The 17,430-nt window shown below is 40.4% G+C and overlaps 2 protein-coding genes across 20 annotated transcripts in view; one reads left to right on the top strand and one right to left on the bottom strand.

Annotated features, from left to right (window-relative positions):
- Positions 1 to 17,097, bottom strand: part of CREBZF (CREB/ATF bZIP transcription factor) — a 33,809-nt gene extending 16,712 nt beyond the window's left edge. For 3 of the 19 annotated variants that reach the window (XM_059708269.1, XM_059708268.1, XM_059708271.1), the window contains exons 1-3: positions 15,779 to 17,097; positions 15,478 to 15,555; positions 14,290 to 14,358 (exon numbers count right to left, since the gene is read on the bottom strand). In XM_059708269.1, the coding sequence (XP_059564252.1) occupies positions 15,540 to 15,555; positions 15,779 to 16,833 (1,071 nt within the window). In that variant the 5' untranslated portion in view covers positions 16,834 to 17,097 and the 3' untranslated portion in view covers positions 14,290 to 14,358; positions 15,478 to 15,539. Of the gene's footprint in view, positions 1 to 11,408; positions 12,541 to 12,992 lie in introns of those variants that run through there. The other 16 variants (XM_059708267.1, XM_059708270.1, XM_059708279.1 and 13 more) reach the window with 15 other exon arrangements.
- Positions 206 to 7,372, top strand: TMEM126A (transmembrane protein 126A). Its single transcript, XM_059708284.1, has 5 exons — positions 206 to 361; positions 1,665 to 1,763; positions 3,927 to 4,120; positions 5,798 to 5,912; positions 7,136 to 7,372. The coding sequence occupies exons 2-5, from the start codon at positions 1,672 to 1,674 to the stop codon at positions 7,326 to 7,328; spliced, it is 594 nt and encodes a 197-aa protein (XP_059564267.1). The 5' UTR covers positions 206 to 361; positions 1,665 to 1,671; the 3' UTR covers positions 7,329 to 7,372.
- Positions 17,098 to 17,430: the final 333 nt, after the last annotated feature.

Below are 17,430 nucleotides of genomic sequence, written 5' to 3'. Positions count from 1 at the left end.
TGCCCAGGATAGGCGACCAGTGAAAAGGGCGGGTTTAGGGCCACTCGACTTTCCTCTGGGACTTTCCCGGTCTACAGGCTCTGCCCTCGGAGGCAGGGGAAGGTGGACCAATCCTCCCCAGGCTGGTCGGAGTCTCACCGCTCACACGCCCGGCACCTCGCTCGCTGGGAGCCCGCCCTGGGCAGGAAGTCGCTAAGCGTGCGGCCGGCGTCCCGGGGCCCAATCAGCGGCCGAGGCCCCGCCCCCCCAGTCACGTGTCGGCCAAAGATGGCTGCGCCCGCGCGAGCAGGGTGAAGGTTGCGGTGAGCCTTAGGGCGAGGGAGGCCGGAGCCAGCGCCGAGGGCTGCGGGGAGAGCACCAGGTACTGCGTCCCGCGGGGGAAGTGCAGGAGGAGCCTGGGGACCAGAAGCACAGCGGGAATGAGATCCCGGGACTGGGGCGGAAGGGGAGGAGAGGAGTCGGCCCTGCGGCGCCTGCCATCTCATTTTCCGCCTTAGAAGAAAAGACCTTATGTTTAAAGCAAGCCAGGAGGAAAACAAAACAAAACAAAAACCTGCACTTGAATTTAACCCCGGGCTGACTGCCAGTGCATAGGGTGCCCTGGGCCTAAATCTTCTGAGGCCCTACTTGCCTCATTGCCTGCCTCAGAGCCGTCCTGGGTGAGGAGCGATGGCCGAATATCCAGGGAAAAGGGATCGTTCACGGTTGCCCTGCTCTGACACGCACCCCAGCTCGTGCAGGGATCAACACTATGGCCTGGGGGCCCGATGAGGCCTATGGTGTCTGTAGCCAGCCAGCTAAGAATGATTTCTTATATTTTTAAAAAGTATCCAACAAAGACTATCTACAGGTGACCTGCAAACCTAGAATACTATTTGGCCCTTTAGAGAAAAGTTAGCTGACTTCTGCTGTAGTGAAATTGTTGGTTGTGTGTCTTCTACTTACTGAATAATACCAAATTCCTTTCCAAAGTGGTTCTCCCCAAACTGGATATAATTTATGCTTCCACCTGCAACACTACTTACCCTACATTCTTGCCAGTAATTGAAATGGTCAGGGTGGGTGTGTGTGTGTGTTTAGCTAACCTAAGCCCACATATTCGTATCACTCTGGTTTTAATTTCTATTTCCCTGATTATGAGGTTAAGCACATTTTTATGTTCATTGGCTCTTTAGCTTTCCTTTCAGCAACGTGCTTGTTCAAACCTGTTTTCAGTTTTCCTGTTGGGTTGCTGGCTCTGCTCTTGTTGCTTTGTACTTTACACATCCTGGGTACTAACTACTCTTGTCAATTATATTGCAAACATCACTCTCACACTAGCTTATCTTTATGGTGTCTATTGATGAACACAAGTTCTTAATGTTAGTTTAGTATTAATTTTGTGTTTTTTGGTGCTATTTGCAAATTAAGATTATTTTTTAAGGGTTATAAAAATAGTCTGTATTCCTAGAAGCTCTATCCACTGCTTTTCGTGTTCTGATTCTATTTCACTTAGAATTCATTTTGGGAAGGGGGGAGGTATGGTGTGCTGCATATTATGAATTCAATCTATATATCTAATTCTCTTGAAATTATTAATCATCTTCAAAAGGCTTTTTATAAGCCCTTTTGTTGTTTTCTCTAGATACACATTATTGAAAAATGATATTTTTATTTTTTTTAAGGCTCAAGATGGAAAATCATGAATCAGATGAGACTTTCCAGAAAGAACACATTTTGGACATCATAAACAGAAAAATTAACCAACTTCCAGAAGCAGAAAGGTAGGATCCCATCTTAATTTAAAAGATATCTTTCACTAGGTGAATATTATCTCAAATTTACTTGGTTTCTGTGTAAATAACATAGAATATCAGAAGAAAACTGAACGTTTTCTTGCCTTGAGAAAACTAAGGCCCAGCACAATTACCCATTTAGCTTGAAGTCAAGGCTAGGATTCATATCTTTGGACATATCTAATTATATGATGGCTCTCATTCTTCCTGTTTGGCTTAGAGTATAGTCAAATGTACATTTGTGGATCATTACAATATCAAAACTTTAAAATAGCTTTTAATGTCTTTAATTCATATGATCATTATGCAGACCATGATAGAGAAGGCCGATTACACACATAGCTAGACAAGGAATCTCAAGAGAATAGGATCATGGTTAAAAGATCTTTAAGGTGTTATTAAACAGGAAAAGGCTATGTAGGAAATGTACTGGTCTGTAAAGACAACAGAATGACCTACAGTAGTTTCTTTTTGGAAAACAGAGTTAAGGTAGAAAAGACCAAAAGGAAAACACATACTAATCCTGGTGCATGGTGATGGTAGGGTGGTGGCAGTTGAGATAAAAATTGGGTTTGAAGTACAAAGTAATTTTACACACCATGTATTTATTGCCACTTGTTAACTTTGGTCTTGTATTTTACGTGTTTAGTTCATATGTCTAGTTATTTTATGTACCTTATAAAATGTCATGAGTGGCTAGTTTTATAGGCACTTTTTTGGAAAATTGACTGGTAAAGGGTCTACTAGATAATTTTGTACTTACTGATTTATTAAAATGTAACTTAAAGCTATAGTAAATTAATACCTGGTTGGGAGATAACAAACTTTGCTATTCCGATTCCAGTTGTATTTGTTTTGTTTACATATGTTTATATTTTACAGTAATATATTAAAATATGTAAAAGTGTGTGGGCAAATTATTTACTTCTGAGCATTCACTCTTATGATTAAAATAGAGATGATAAATATTGAACAGGATTGTTATGAAGATAAAATAACATTTTAGAGGAAGTGTTGAAATTTCTAACTCCCACAAAAACATTCGTGTTTTTTGTTGTTTGGTGGGTTCTTCTCTAGGCTCTCATCACTCTTTAAAAATTATCTTATGTTAAGTTACTAAACTGCCTCTCTCCTATTGCTATTACCATTTATTCAGACATGTTTTATCTTGTTTACATGTCTTTCATCCTCTAATTATAAAACTGAAAACAGTGAAGGTTGATGGTAAATGTTTTTGCCTTGAGCAGCAAGTCTGTCTATAGGTAAGATGATTGCGTGAAAGGTTAAGAAAAGTAACACCTTTTAGAAGCTCCATTACTAATTAACTAGGAAAGCTGTGCTAAGAGTATTAAATAAACATAGAAGTCAGAGAGATCATTGTGTGGCTAGTTTGGCTAAGAATAATGGAATTAGAAAATAAATATATTAAAAAAGACTTTGCGTCAAGGGATGGGTGCACGATGCAGTGTGCAGATGGTGTTTGAAAGAATGCTCAGAACATGTTTTAAATTAGCCCATACCATAGCTTAAAAACCACTTCTTATCTCAGAACATCAATTTATTATTTCAATGGGTTGTTATAAGGTTATCCCTTACATGTTAGTCCTCTTCCAATCCCTGAATCCTGAAACTAATGCTTTAGGGATGAACTGAAACATTAACTTCACGTCTTTGAATGCCTTCTGTGTGTCAGGTGCTATTGAAACCAAGAGGAATTAGTATCCATTGTCCTCACTTGTTTACAGTGGGGAACACTAGTGGAGAACTCCTATAATGGGCTGTGTTAGAGAAGAAGTACTGGGTATTTTGGGAGCCTCGAGTAGAGGCATCCAAACCAGACTCTTCAAGCTCTTCCTGGCTATCTATAGTTGAGGGAAATTTCTATACTAATATCTTTTGCAAAATCACAAAGTATACTTAGTAAAATCTAGATGTATCATTGTACCCTTAAGTGTTACCAAATTCAAAAGCCTTTTTGAATAAAAATCTGTATGTAAAACATTTTAAAGGTTTTTTGTTTTATGGAGCTATAAGGGATAAATGTATCCTGTTAAGTCCTGGTTGGTTCTCTAACATATGCCAGAAATGTTGGGAGCTTCCTAACACACAGTAGAGCCAAAGAAATTACTATTTTCTTCTTCACCCACTCAGGAATCTACTTGAACATGGATCAACATATATTGGACTTAATGCTGCTCTCTGTGGCCTAATAGCAAACAGTCTTTTTCGACGCGTCTTAAATGTGACACAGGCTCGTATAGCTGCTGGTTTACCAATGGCAGTGATCCCATTTTTGACAGCGGACATATCTTACAGAAGTGTTGTAAGTTTACCATTGAATACAGGTAAATTCCATTTCACTATCCCCATAGTTTGATTTGGTATATATTATTTGCACCTTATATTATTAAAATGGCAATTAATTCATATTAGTATGGACTACCAAACAAGTGCACATACATGGCAGTTCTAAATACTTTCCTTTATCTAACTTATCTTTCCTACACTGCTTAGCATAAAGAATATTTTGAAACTTAATTTAAAAAAATGCTGACTGCCTTAGGTTTTTTTTTTAAAAAAAAATTTACGCCAGAACCGGTTTGGCTCAGTGGATAGAGCGTCGGCCTGAGGACTCAAGGGTCCCGGGTTCGATTCCGGTCAAGGGCATGTACCTTGGTTGTGGGCATGTCCCCAGTGGGGGGCGTGCAGGAGGCAGCTGATCAATGTTTCTCTCTCATTGATGTTTCTGGCTCTCTATCCCTCTCCCTTCCTCTCTGTAAAAAATCAATAAAATACATTTTAAAAAAAAAATTTACAGAGAATTCCTTAAAGGGAAAAAATGTTTTTATGGGAATTGTAAACCTCTCAAAGCACTTCATGTACATACCAGAATTATTAAATGTATGGAGATCTGATTTCCTTTTGACAGTTTACCATATGTGCCAAGTGCTTTGAGTATAGCTAATCATGAAAAAGGTTTTAATAATTTAAAATAAAGTATTACTACAAGTGGTGGTGGAGAGGGAAGCAACTCATTTAAATTCTCTTCTGCTAAGTGCTGCTCTCAATTTGTTTAAATTATATGACTGTTTTGCTTGAATCCCTATAATCACCGTGGAAAGAACATTTATGATCCAGGGAAACCTATTGCCTAATGAATTGAACAGACTGACTGAGGAAAACATTAAGTTACAACTTACCTTTCTGTTTTTAATGTACTTTATACTAATTTGGAAATGAATAAAGAATTTCATAAGTCACACTATGTAATGTAAAAATATAAGATGAAGTATAAATTGTAAAACAAAATTCCCATAGATTAAAAGTTTAATACATGTGCAGTAAGCAGAATGCAGCGCAAACCGAAATTAAATATTCAGTCAAGTTCAGAAAAAATTAGAGAATTTTTCCTAGGATGGTCATCAGTTACTCCTAGCTATTTTAGGTTATCTGTACATGTAATTATACCTTTTAACATGCCTTACAGAATTGCATTTGCTCTATCACTGCCTGAAAAATTGAGTCTTTGTGACACATATAAGGCAGCGGTTCTCAACCTGTGGGTCGAGACCCCTTTGGGGGTCGAACGACCCTTTCACAGGGGTTGCCTAAGACCATCGGAAAACACATAAACAGTGGTTCTCAACCTTCCTAATGCTGCAATCTTTTAATACAGTTCCTCATGTTGTGGTGACCCCCAACCATTAAATTATTTTCGTTGCTACTTCATAACTAATTTTGCTAGTTATGAATCGTAAATATCTGATATGCAGGATGTATTTTCATTGTTACAAATTGAACATAATTAAAGCATAGTGATAACCACAAAAACAGTATGTAATTATATATGTGTTTTCCGATGGTTTTAGGCAACCCCTGTGAAAGGGTTGTTCGACTCCCAAAGGGGTCGCGACCTACAGGTTGGCGACCCACAGGTTGAGAACCGCTGATATAAGGGGACCTTGCATTCATGTTTGCTTGACTATCATGATCTTCATCACCACAACTAATTTGTTTTCTAGGTGATTTGCATTGTGAAACCTGTACCATAATACGAGGTGGATTGGTTGGACTTGTTTTTGGTGGTCTGTACCCTGTTTTCTTGGCTATTCCTGTGAATGGTGGCCTAGCAGCCAGGTAGGATTCTTTGTTTTCTCATAATCATTGAAAACTTTAATATATAAATGAATACCTAGAAAATATGTAATTTAAAACAGCAAATACATTTTCTACAGCATTGTTACCTTTTGATTTGAAGGAGTTCAGACTTTTTCTTTTCCTTATAAATAACTATTAAGAATTTGAAAACAGTTCTTGAAACATATCACACTGTACCTCTTGGGTGTGTAGTTCAGGTTGGTAACCTTAATTTACAGTTAACGTTAATTTAGAACTTACAAAGCTACAAATAATATTTTTAGCTCTAAAACCATCCTATATAATAAAAGGCTTGCCGAAACCGGTTTGGCTCAGTGGATAGAGCGTCGACCTGCGGACTGAAAGGTCCCAGGTTCGATTCCGGTCAAGGGCATGTACCTGGGTTGCGGGCACATCCCCATTGGGAGATGTGCAGGAGGCAGCTGATCAATGTTTCTCTCTCATCGATGTTTCTAACTATCTCTCTCCCTTCCTCTCTGTAAAAAATCAATAAAATATATTTAAAAAAAATAAAAGGCTAATATGCAAATCAACTGAATAGCAGATCGACTGGTCACCATGACACACACTGACTACCAGGGGGCAGATGCTCAACCAGGAGCTGCCCCCGGGTAGTCAGTGTGCTCCCACAGAGGGAGCGCGGCTCAGCTAGAAGCCCTGAGCCGGGCTCATGGCTGGCAAGTGCAGCGGCGGAGGCAGGAGCCTCTCCCACCTCCGCAGCATCGCTAAGAATGTCCGACTGACGGCTTGGGCCCACTCCCCTGAGTCGGACATCCCCTGAGGACTCCCAGAATGTGAAAGGGTGCAGGCCAGGTTGAGGAACCCTTCTCCCCCCCACCCCCCCGCCCAAGTTCACAAATTTCTAGTGTCATATATACAATGTTCTTAAGAATTTGAGCACTTCCACTAAGAGCATTTCCACCAGAAAATGTCTAGCTAGCTATAAGCCTTCTACTCCAAAATAATCATTTTTCTCTGAACTCTTATATCAAGCAGTCTATGCTCTATGAGCCTCCATTGGTGAACTGAAGAGGCAAAAAAAAAAAAAAAAAGCCCCAAAGAGACAGTTTTGAGGACTAATAGTAGTTATGCCTTAATTTTTAAACTATTTAACTTCCGAGATTAATACATACATTGTATATTGGTTTGCCACTTGACACAACGATCTTTTCTAGTGAACTGTTCTTAATATTTTCTTACAGGTATTCCTCAGCCCTGCTACCAGAGAGAGGAAACATCTTAACCTACTGGATCAGAATTTCTCAACCTATCTTTAGAAAGATGTTATTTCCCATTTTGCTCCAGACTGGGTTTTCAGCATACCTTAGTTCTAGGCAATATAAACTACTTATAAAGGCTCTTCAATTACCTGAACCTGGCCTAAAAATTCAGTGAATTGTTAAGCAAATGTGTACACAAAAATAAAACTGTAAGAATAACCAATGTCTACTATATGAACATCTATATATATAAGCTGGAACAACTGGTCACTATGACGCTCACCACCCAGGGGCAGACAATGCAGGAGCTGCCCCGTGGTGGTCGGTGCGTTCCCACAGCCAACCTCTCTGGGCCAGCCAACCTCCCATGGTTCTTTCCCACTCCAGCCGGCAGGCCCCATGGTCCGATTGGGGACGGCCCCTGGGGCTGGGACAGGGAATTGGGGATGGGTGGCAGCGGATGTGGCCCCTTTCCCAGGAGGGCTAAGGGCTGGCTCCCTCCTTGGGGCCTGCAGCCAATCTCCTGAGCTCTGTCTCTCCCCACTGCCACAGGCCCTGATCGACCCATAGTGGCAAGGGAAGGAGGAGGGGGGAGGCAGGGAACTGTGGTGGTGGGGCGCCGACAACGGTGGCATCAGTGTGTTCCTTCTGTGCCCAGCAACCATCGCCTCCTCTCCGGCCTGGCCCTGGTAGCCTAGGGACCCCAACCGTGCATGAATTCCATGTACTGGGCCTCTAGTAGACTTATAATTTATCATGAGGTACAACTCTAATGAGACCTACTGAATACCACTAAAGGCTACCCACTTAAGAGCATAACTTCTCTAGTGTGCCCAGTAGTGTCTTCACACTTGCTCTATGCCTTTAAACTAGGCAGAGTTTGATCTTTAACAGAAAAAAAACAAAACACAACACAACCATAAAACAGTTTACAGTGAAGACTTCATAATGAATCCAGACAGGAATGAAAATGGGGGGTGGAGTGGGAATATCAGTATACCACCAAATGTTATTTACACTTGTTTCCTAATTCATTGTTTCCACTGGTATTAATCCAGACTCTTAGAACATTTTCATTAACCTTCCTCACAGAGAGATCAATTCCAGTATTCTTTACAGATGGTTATTCAGACTCAACTTGAGCTATAATTATATAGCTACATGCTTCAAAAGTCACCTATTTATATCCTTGGAAAGCTATAGTCTTAGAAGACAGGCTGACCCTACCTTTGAAGTTCCCATCTAGTATAGAATATTCTTTAGAATCACAGACTTTGAGCCTTTAAGCTCTATGATGCTAAGCAAGTTAGCCTCTCTGGCCCTCAATGCTTATCATTAACCTCACTCAATATTGGTATTACATAACATGTAATTTGCCTAACATAGCACCTACCTGATGCTATCAGGCACTCATATGGTAGCCATATTCCTATTGCTACTGGTTTTTTCTGAAATAACCTAGTCTTTACTTCCTAAGATAGATTATTTAAATATTAGACATGACCTATTGTGTTCCCCTCGCTAAAACTTTTATTATATTTTTTATTGATGTCAGAGAGAGGGAGAGGGAGAAACATCAATGATGAGAATCATTGATCAGCTGCTTCCTGTACACCCCCTATTGGAGATGCAGCTGGCAACCCAGGCTTATGCCCTGAACTGGAATCAAACCCTGACCTGGTTCATGGGTCGATGGGAACCACACCAGCTGGGCCCCTTCCTAAAACTTTTGATCTCAGTTCTTTAAACGATTTTCTTTTGTGACAGCATTTAAATCAGCACTGTCCAACAGAACTTTCTGTGATGTTTTATATCTGACTGACATGTTAGCTACGAGCCATTGAGCATCTGAAATATGACTAATGCAAATGAATAGCTTGTAAATTTTAAGGTTTTAGCCACATGTGGCTAAAGGTTACAGAATTTGGACAGCACCTATCTAGACCAATACTTTTCTGATGAAACAAGCCAATTGTGCCAAACAAAATATTAAGTGATATCACAGATCATATTCACAAGTATCTTAACTATTCCTTCCAAATACTGTATTAGTGACAACAGTTGTGATGTTATCCTACTTAAAATTATATATAAAAAAAGGAGAACATAGTCTATCATCTAGAAGGAGCACCTTCATGAAATAGGCTTTCAGTATCTCTAAAGAAAGCAATGCAGCTTAAGATTATTTAAGTGAAATTTTAAAATTACATTTTCAATTTTTCAGAAAGCAGATTTATCTTTAACAGGTATTTAAAAGGAAAAAAGTTACCTATTCTACAAGCTAAAATATCAAGATAAAGCTCTGACCCCAAATTATGTATTTCATCTGCATTCTGTCACTTTTATTTAAAGCAGAGTTCTACCTGTCACAGTGAAAACAAGGATTAAAAGTTATTGCTAACTTCAAAAACAAGAAAGCCACAATACTAATTAGACTTCTTAAAAAGCAGAGAAGGGTATAATCAATTTGGATAACTTAAAACCCACTGATGCAACTAAATTAGTGCAAACTGTTTCCTTACATATCCTTAAACATTCCCACAGTATTTATTCCCAGGCATACCATCTATAATAATAAAAGCGTAATATGCTAATTAGACCAGATGTTCTTCCGGACGAAGGCAGGGCTGCAAGGGAAACTTGGGTTCCAGGTGCCAGAGGGAAGACGGTGCCGGAGGCTGGGGGAAGGAAGGCCTACTCTTGCACGAATTTCGTGCATCGGGCCTCTAGTCTATAAATAAACAGAATTCACAACAGCTTCAGGATCTCTTTCTAATATGTCCTTTATATCATGTATTTCTTAAATCATCTTTTCAATTAATAAAATGGACAAGATAAGCCAAAGAGCATGTTATTTCAAATCTTGCTATAAATCTACCTTACCAAAATTTTTGGTCAGGGGGAATATGACATATATGAATCTGCATTATAATTTAAGGAAAGTCATTTGTAGCCAAGACCTAAAGAACACTGCCTCAGTCAGGAAAATCGTTTTCAATAGTTCAGTGACAGTGAAATATTTAAATCTGTCTTTTACAATTTACAGTTATTTGGCTCTAAAAAGAAAGGATTCATATATTATACTTAATATAAATTTGTAATATAAATTTAGTGTACTATAAGTACACTGAAATCCAGAGGGGGAGGTCTAGGAAGTTGACCTCAATGGGTATATAATAAGAAAGATACAGAATTTGGAGGCACATTCTAAAGGAAGTTGGCTCACCAATAAAAATCATCTGAATATTAGCAGAAGTACACAAATGCTCAAAACACCATTTGTGACTGCAACTATGCATACCAACACTTTTAGAACGTAAAATTAGCATAACTAAAAACTGAGCAAAATATTCTCATCAAAACAAGTAATTTTGGCTCAGTAAAATTTTAAAAATTATTAAAGCCTGTTGTGTACTGGCTTCTTTTAAAAAACTCGGGGAAACAGCTGAGTAAGAAATCCTGAATGCACAAATTGGGGAAAAGTAAAAAAATAGGAATAAAAACACTACTGTCAGTAACCAAAGCAATGAGAAAGGAGTTAGTGAGCAACTTTCTATAGCTTAAAAAAAAAGTTTTTCTCTAATTTTACATTATGTTCCTAATGATAAAGCTTCTTTCTGAATCAAATTTAAAATACCTCCAGATTAATTCTTCTTCACTTTAAAATAAATGACCATTTGTAGTCTAGATCAGAGCTCAGTCTGATTAAGACCACAGGGAGTAACTGGTGAAGAGAGTATTGAGGTATTAAAGTTCAAATGTGTGAAATATACTGTGCTTGCCAAACAAAACATTCTTCAAGTTTCTAATGAAAAACCTCCCCCTTTTCGATTCCTGGCTTAAGTGGTTAACTATCCAGGTTGTGAAGAAAAAACACAGTAAAATATAAAAATAAACACTTGGGAGGGTCTCAAAACTTTGTATTGATAATGTGTCTGGGAAAAAAAACTAAAAACTTAAAAATATATTACTACCTCGTTATCAGATTGTTTAACTTAAAAACCTAAGTTAGTAAGACCTTAAACTAAACCTTCAAAATGCTAAGCTTGGTAATCACATCTTTTAAAAAATAATTACTCATTAAAAGTGAATTATTCACTGTGTTCCATTAAAGCAGAATAGTTGATGCCTAATCATTGGTTGTAGAATTACAATCGGCTGTACTGTTGGTACTGTAAAAACACCTATTAGTCACTTTAGAAGCTACTGGGAATAGTCTGCTGCCAGGCGTAACAGACACTGAATACACTTAGAATACAAGAAACTGAGTGGATTTAATAGGTTTTGTATAATACTATATAATAAACTGTATAGTAGTTATAGTAAATTATTCTGGAAAGAAATAAAAGCTAATGTCCTGCCATTTCCCACGTCTATCATCTGCATACTTCCCAAATGTAAGATAAGATAGCATAGCTAGGTCTAGACCAGGTAAAAGAATGTATTAACACAATCCAACAAAAATGAAATAAAGCAATCCAGAGTTTTGAGTGTTTTTTTCACACTGTAATAAACTGGAGAAATGTTTCGATTAAATAAAACAACCCCATATTCCATGAAAAAAGCCACTCCCATCATCCAGAATACTAAAGCCCTTACATAACACTAGAGAAATTTTAATTAAATGAAACAGTAGAAACTAGTATACCATTCATTAGAAAACTCGAAATATTCAAAAAATTGTGTCAAGTACTCAGAGAAAGCGCAAGAAGCCAAAACCTCAGAATCCACACATCCTGATATTACCCTGAATTGCAATTAACTACCCAAACATTTTATCGTAAGTCAACTTTTTCAAAGATATACAGACAATGCTTCTATTTAAAAAAATTACTCTTTATAGTTAAGGACTTGACATTAACTTTCATATTCTACTTGGCAAGATCTGTCTGTACTTCAGATTATCTTTCATGTTCCAGGAAATACAAACTCATGATATGCCTGTGATCTCTGATGGCTTGTTTATCAATTCTACTCCACTAAACATAATTCCATAGAATGTGCTCTTGATTATGTAAAGAATCTAATACTCCTTGATGAAATACTATAATCTCTTCTCCAATAGTTACAATTTTTAAAAAGGTATTCGAAGAACTGAGTATCATTCCTTTGAAAGACCAAAAAAAAGTATAATTTTGTTCCAAAAATCAACTTAGTCTCATGTATTTCTATTAAGTCTTTCAAGGATTCCAGAGAATCTTTTCAAATCTCCATTTCTGGAAAGTGAAACCACTATAGCAGTAATTTGGGAACTTGAAAATGGCATTCATTTTTTTCAGCAGATGCCAAATTTTTGACAGACATGGCTCCCACAACTACTTTGTTACCATCAGTCCAGTCAGTTAACAGGTTGTAGGAAAAGATTCGCTTTTGCAGACACTGCTAAGCTGTTCAAAGAGAAGAGAGAGAGATTAATTTAGTGATTATAAAATGTACAAATATTTAAAATATTTTGAACACTTTTTGTCGGCTTCTATCAGAGGTGTGACTAGATTTTAACAAACACGGACATTTTAGTTAAGTCAGGTCAAGGAAGTACAGAAACAGTAGTCAATATGATAGAAATAGTAGGTCAATATGATGTTAGTTCAGTTAATGTATGAATTCCTGTCACCATCAGAAGACAAATATTAAAAAGCGACATCTGTAGTCTAGTTCTGTATCATTTTGCCATAGAGGCAAAATTCAGAGGGGAAAAAAAATTGCCCAAATGCTATTTTCATCCATTACAGTAAATAAAACCAAACCGGAAAATTTCAAAACAATCCATATATTCCAGAAATCTTTACACAACTATTATTCACCAGAACACAATTTTCTAAAAATAGTAAGACAACAGTTTCATATTAATCATAACTTTTTTAATCAACAAGTAGTGAATAGGACACTTTTAAGATATTGTTTACTACATACTGAAATAAACAGATCTGTTTAAATTCAGAAACTCAAGACATTTACAGTAAAATGTGTTTATACATAAACATGACCAAATTTATTTAAAGCCCCTATTAGACAGGTCCTAAATACATGCAATACCATGTAAAACAAGACTATGAAGTTGATGCAAAAAATGACAAAAATCACTGAGTCACCAAAATTAGAGGGAAAAAAAAATGAAATGGAAACTAAGAAAAGACAGTTAAAACATAAGTAACCTAACAAAGCAGCTTTAAAAATAGGTGATACTAATCTCCACTTTCAAAAGTTCTTAATCAAGTATTTTCAAAAACTGCCATTTATAAAATGACATTCTAAAAATCTACACTTGGAATTTCAAAACATCCCAATTCAGAAAGCTTTTGACTACTGTTTTCCCCAGCCCCAACTTCAAATAATGCAGGAAAAGCACTGATGTTAGGAAGAAAATATTCCAAGGAATGGTATAATTTTTAGAAAAACGCACTTACTGCTTCCAGAACCTTTAAGACCCACAGTCAGCATTAACAATCATTTTTCCTATTCTCATCCATTATTTTTCAATGTCATATTAGAGATGAAAAAATTCTTTGAGCCCATAACTGAAAGATCAACAAACCTGGTTTTATTATGACACCATATTTTTGTCATTGGTACTGCACAAAATTATATACAAAGAAATATATACAAAATGTTCAAGTATTAATTAAATTTCAATTCAAGACTTCTGTTTCAAAAATCTACATTTAACATATTTCATAATGATAGCACAAATTAGTCATTTTAAATAATTTTCCAGCTACTTTTGGTTTATATATATATATGTTTATGTATAATTCAGTAGGCACTAAAAATCCATGCAGCTGCATTGTGAGGGGCTTGCTCCTGCACTTGGATATAAGCAGATTCATAACTCCAGGCTGAGTTTGGCTACTACCCATTCATGCTCAAGTGCAGTAGATGGTTTTACAAAATTGCTGTGATGCACTGGAAACCAGAGACGGTTAAGTCTCAACTAGTATTATCTAGAAACAAAACATTTACAGTTGTGCAAGAACAAGAATTCCATTTTCATAACCAAATAACAACAAAATAAAACATTTTGTGTGTAAGATAACTTACATCTTTGGACTGCTGGAATAACTTTTAATTATGAACATTTTAAAAGAAAAGACAGCAGAAGCCCTGATATTACCTCTTTTCCTCATTTCTTATACTACCTTTTAAAATAAAGCAGGAAATGTGGCCAGCAGCTGGTCCCGTCTCTTCTGCCCCAACAGCTGTATCCACTTTAGCACAAAGAAAAACAAGGATGCTAAATAGGTATATACTTTATCAAACAGTGATGTTTCACAAAGAATTTTTCTTTCTTTCTTTTTTTTTTTTAAACAAAGAATTTCTTAATGCCTGTTACACTGAAGGCCACCATAACTCAATTTATACAACTGGACAATAGACAATAGAGAACTTCAAGGGAAGAATATATCCCATCTTTGGAAAAAGTGTCAGTCGTGTCATTAAGTAGTCAGCAACACTCAATTTTTAAAATACCTTTGAAATATGGAAAATAAGATTCTTTGTGAAGCCTCACTTTACATGTTTTCATTCACATTTCACAACCTTCAAAATCGAATCATACATAAATTTAACCTAAAATTTTAATACAACAAAAATAAAGGTGTTCAACAATTTATTCATACTCAGTGATAGGGTCATCACTGTGCTGGTCCTCAAAGAAGCATTTCATTAACCATTCTTAGTCCTCCTTCAATTAGCTAACACAGGAGTCTGATATGCATGTTAATTTCCAACTTCTCTAATAGTGAGATATTAAAATCTGTTAACCTGAATATTGTAGTTCTAGGTCTCCTACTTAAAACTGAAAGGCATTACTGAATATTAAAGAGTTATTTTGTTGTCACCTCCAGCAAAATAACTATCACCTTTGAGCATGCCCCCAACACTTATTGGTCAACCTCTGCAAAGTTGCTCTAATACTGGAATTCCAATTTGCACCTTGTACAACTCGGAACTTCAACTTCACCTGTTTCACTGTCTCCAAACTGTATCTCTATTAGCAGCTTTCAGTGTACAGTTGGAATCGATGTCATCCAAGGCCATGTCCACACTGGGGACAGAAGAGCTAGGTACACGCAAGTCTGAACAAGGGGACACAGTAACAGCTATTTCAACCATTAAGAAGCATCTTAAATACAGTACTGACCAGCACAAGTCTGTTTCCAGGGTGGACAGGGCCCAAATTACACTCCCCTCCCGCCTTCCAAAAAAGAAAAAAGATAAAGAAAAAATTTAAAAAAAACCACACGCACACACAAAATTGAGATGTTGCCCATTAAAGTAGACTAAGCAGCAGAGCATGAGCGGTACGTGAAGAGATGGAACCTTACCAGGTGGTGAGGCGGGAACCACTGTTCTGTAACCCCTACAACGGAGCCTGGCAGGAAGGAAATCACCTAAAAAAGAAACTGTCAGAGAGATTTAATAGTCACATGTTATCATTGGGAGTTGGTTACAGTGTCACATTCATGCTTTTAGCTAAACACTTAAAAGACTCAATATTACTTTTTTTTTTTTTTTCCTCTCCACCTGAAATGTGTCCAGTGACGATGTCCCACTAAGGAGTTTGACATGGTGTTAAGGGAGCTGAGAGGGGGGAACGCGGGTAAAGAGCAGATTACTTGACCCTACATTTTCAGAGAAGACGACGCCTTCCGGGCGCACGCCGAGCAGAACTCCACCGACACCTTATCCTTGTCCACATGGAGGCACACTCCTCCCGCCGCGTCGTCCTCTTCCAGCAGGTCCCGCGGCGGCTGCTTTCCCACCGGCAGCGCGTAGTCGTGGTCCCCGGCGGGCGCGTCCCTGAAGAGCGAGGTGGTCAGCCGCAGTCCCACGCCGCTCAGCCGGCTCAGCAGGCGAGCCAGGCCCGTCTCGTTGGCCAGGACGGCCCGTAGGTAGCGACTCTCCTCCTGCAGCGCCTGCACGCGCTGGCCCAGCTCCCGGTTCTCGGCCCGCAGCTCCTGGTTCTCGGCGGCCAGGCCCCGCACTCGACTCTCCAGCCCCATCACGTACTCCTTCTTCTTCAGCCGGTTCAGGCGCGCGGCCGCCGCCGCCGCCTTCCGGGGGCTCTTGGTCGCCGCCTGGGTGTCGCCGCCGCCGCCGCCGCCCCCGGGGGCCTTTCTCCGCCTCTTTTCGCCGCCGCCACTGTCACTGCCGCCGCCGCCGCCGATGCCGTTTAACAGCCGCTGCAGCAGGTCCGAGAAGCGCTGCATCTCGGCGGCCGCAGACTCGTCGTCGTCGTCCCCTCTCCACAGGCCGCCGCTCTCCGAGCCTCCGCCGGACGAGAGGGGCCCGGGCGAGCTGAGCCCGGGCTCCAGGTGCCAGTCCGGTTGCCGGGGGTCCAGCAGATCGGCCAGTTCCAGCCCGGACAGGAAGTCCATGTCCTCCGTCTCGTCCCCCGGGGCGCCGGCGATCGCCTCCTCCTCCATCTCCTCGGGCGAGGGCGCGCGCCCCGCCCCGCCGCCGCCGCCGCGGCCCCCCCTCCCGTCCTCCAGCTCGGCCTCGTCGCCGCGCGGCTGCTCGCGGCAGGGAGACCTGGAGGCCGCCGGCTCTTCCTCCGCCGCCGCTGCCGCGCGGGTCCGGTCCGGGGGCGGCGGGCGGGTGGCGGCCTGCGCCGGGCTCTCGCCGCGCGCTGGGGAGTCGGTGCCCGAGGCCGCCAGCAGCGTGGTCAGGCTGTGCCTCATGGGGCCCGGCGGCCGGCCCACGTAGGCCCCGGCCTCTCCGACCGGGCCTCGCGGGCCCCAGGGACCCCCGGCCCCAGCGCGGGTCAGCGGGGAGCCGACCACAACGAAACGCAGGGGAAGGTCCGAGGCGCCTCCCGCCCCCCTTGGCTGGCCGACCCCCCACGCCCAGGCGGGGGGAGGGAAGAAAGAGCCAGGCGGCGAGGCCCCGCGATGACTCGCCCTCGCCACCCAGACAACGGCCCGGCCGGAAAGCAGCGATCTCGCCCCAGCCCCGCCCACGGCGTTTCGCGCTCCGCGGCTCTAGTATCGCGAGATTACAGGGAGGGCTGGAGTGGGAGTCATTCCTGCGTTCTAGTGATGTCATGTTAACAGCTGCAAAAAATCAACAAAACCCCGAGTTTATGGGGGGGTGGGCGGGGGGGGGAGAAGAAATGTCTCTCTGTATTCTGGCTTCCACTTCCACTGAAACCACTCTGTCTCAGAATTGATCTTTTAGGTAACAACTTTTTAAAAATATATTTTTTTATTGATTTCATAGAGGAAGGGAGAGGGAGAGAGAAACATCAATGATGAGAGAGAATCATTGATCGGCTGCCT

Source organism: Myotis daubentonii, chromosome 9, assembly GCF_963259705.1.
Source record: "Myotis daubentonii chromosome 9, mMyoDau2.1, whole genome shotgun sequence".
NCBI classification, from domain to species: Eukaryota; Metazoa; Chordata; class Mammalia; order Chiroptera; family Vespertilionidae; genus Myotis; species Myotis daubentonii.
The sequence above is the reverse complement of the archived record's forward strand: the minus strand, read 5'-3'. Positions and strand labels throughout refer to the sequence as shown.

Bases quoted from the DNA above. Each gene is read 5' to 3' on its own strand.
- TMEM126A (XM_059708284.1), top strand. From the start codon at position 1,672: ATGGAAAATCATGAATCAGATGAGACTTTCCAGAAAGAACACATTTTG. The intron at 4,121-5,797 runs GTAAATTCCATT...TTTGTTTTCTAG, and splicing joins AAGTTTACCATTGAATACAG to GTGATTTGCATTGTGAAACC. The intron at 5,913-7,135 runs GTAGGATTCTTT...ATTTTCTTACAG, and splicing joins AATGGTGGCCTAGCAGCCAG to GTATTCCTCAGCCCTGCTAC.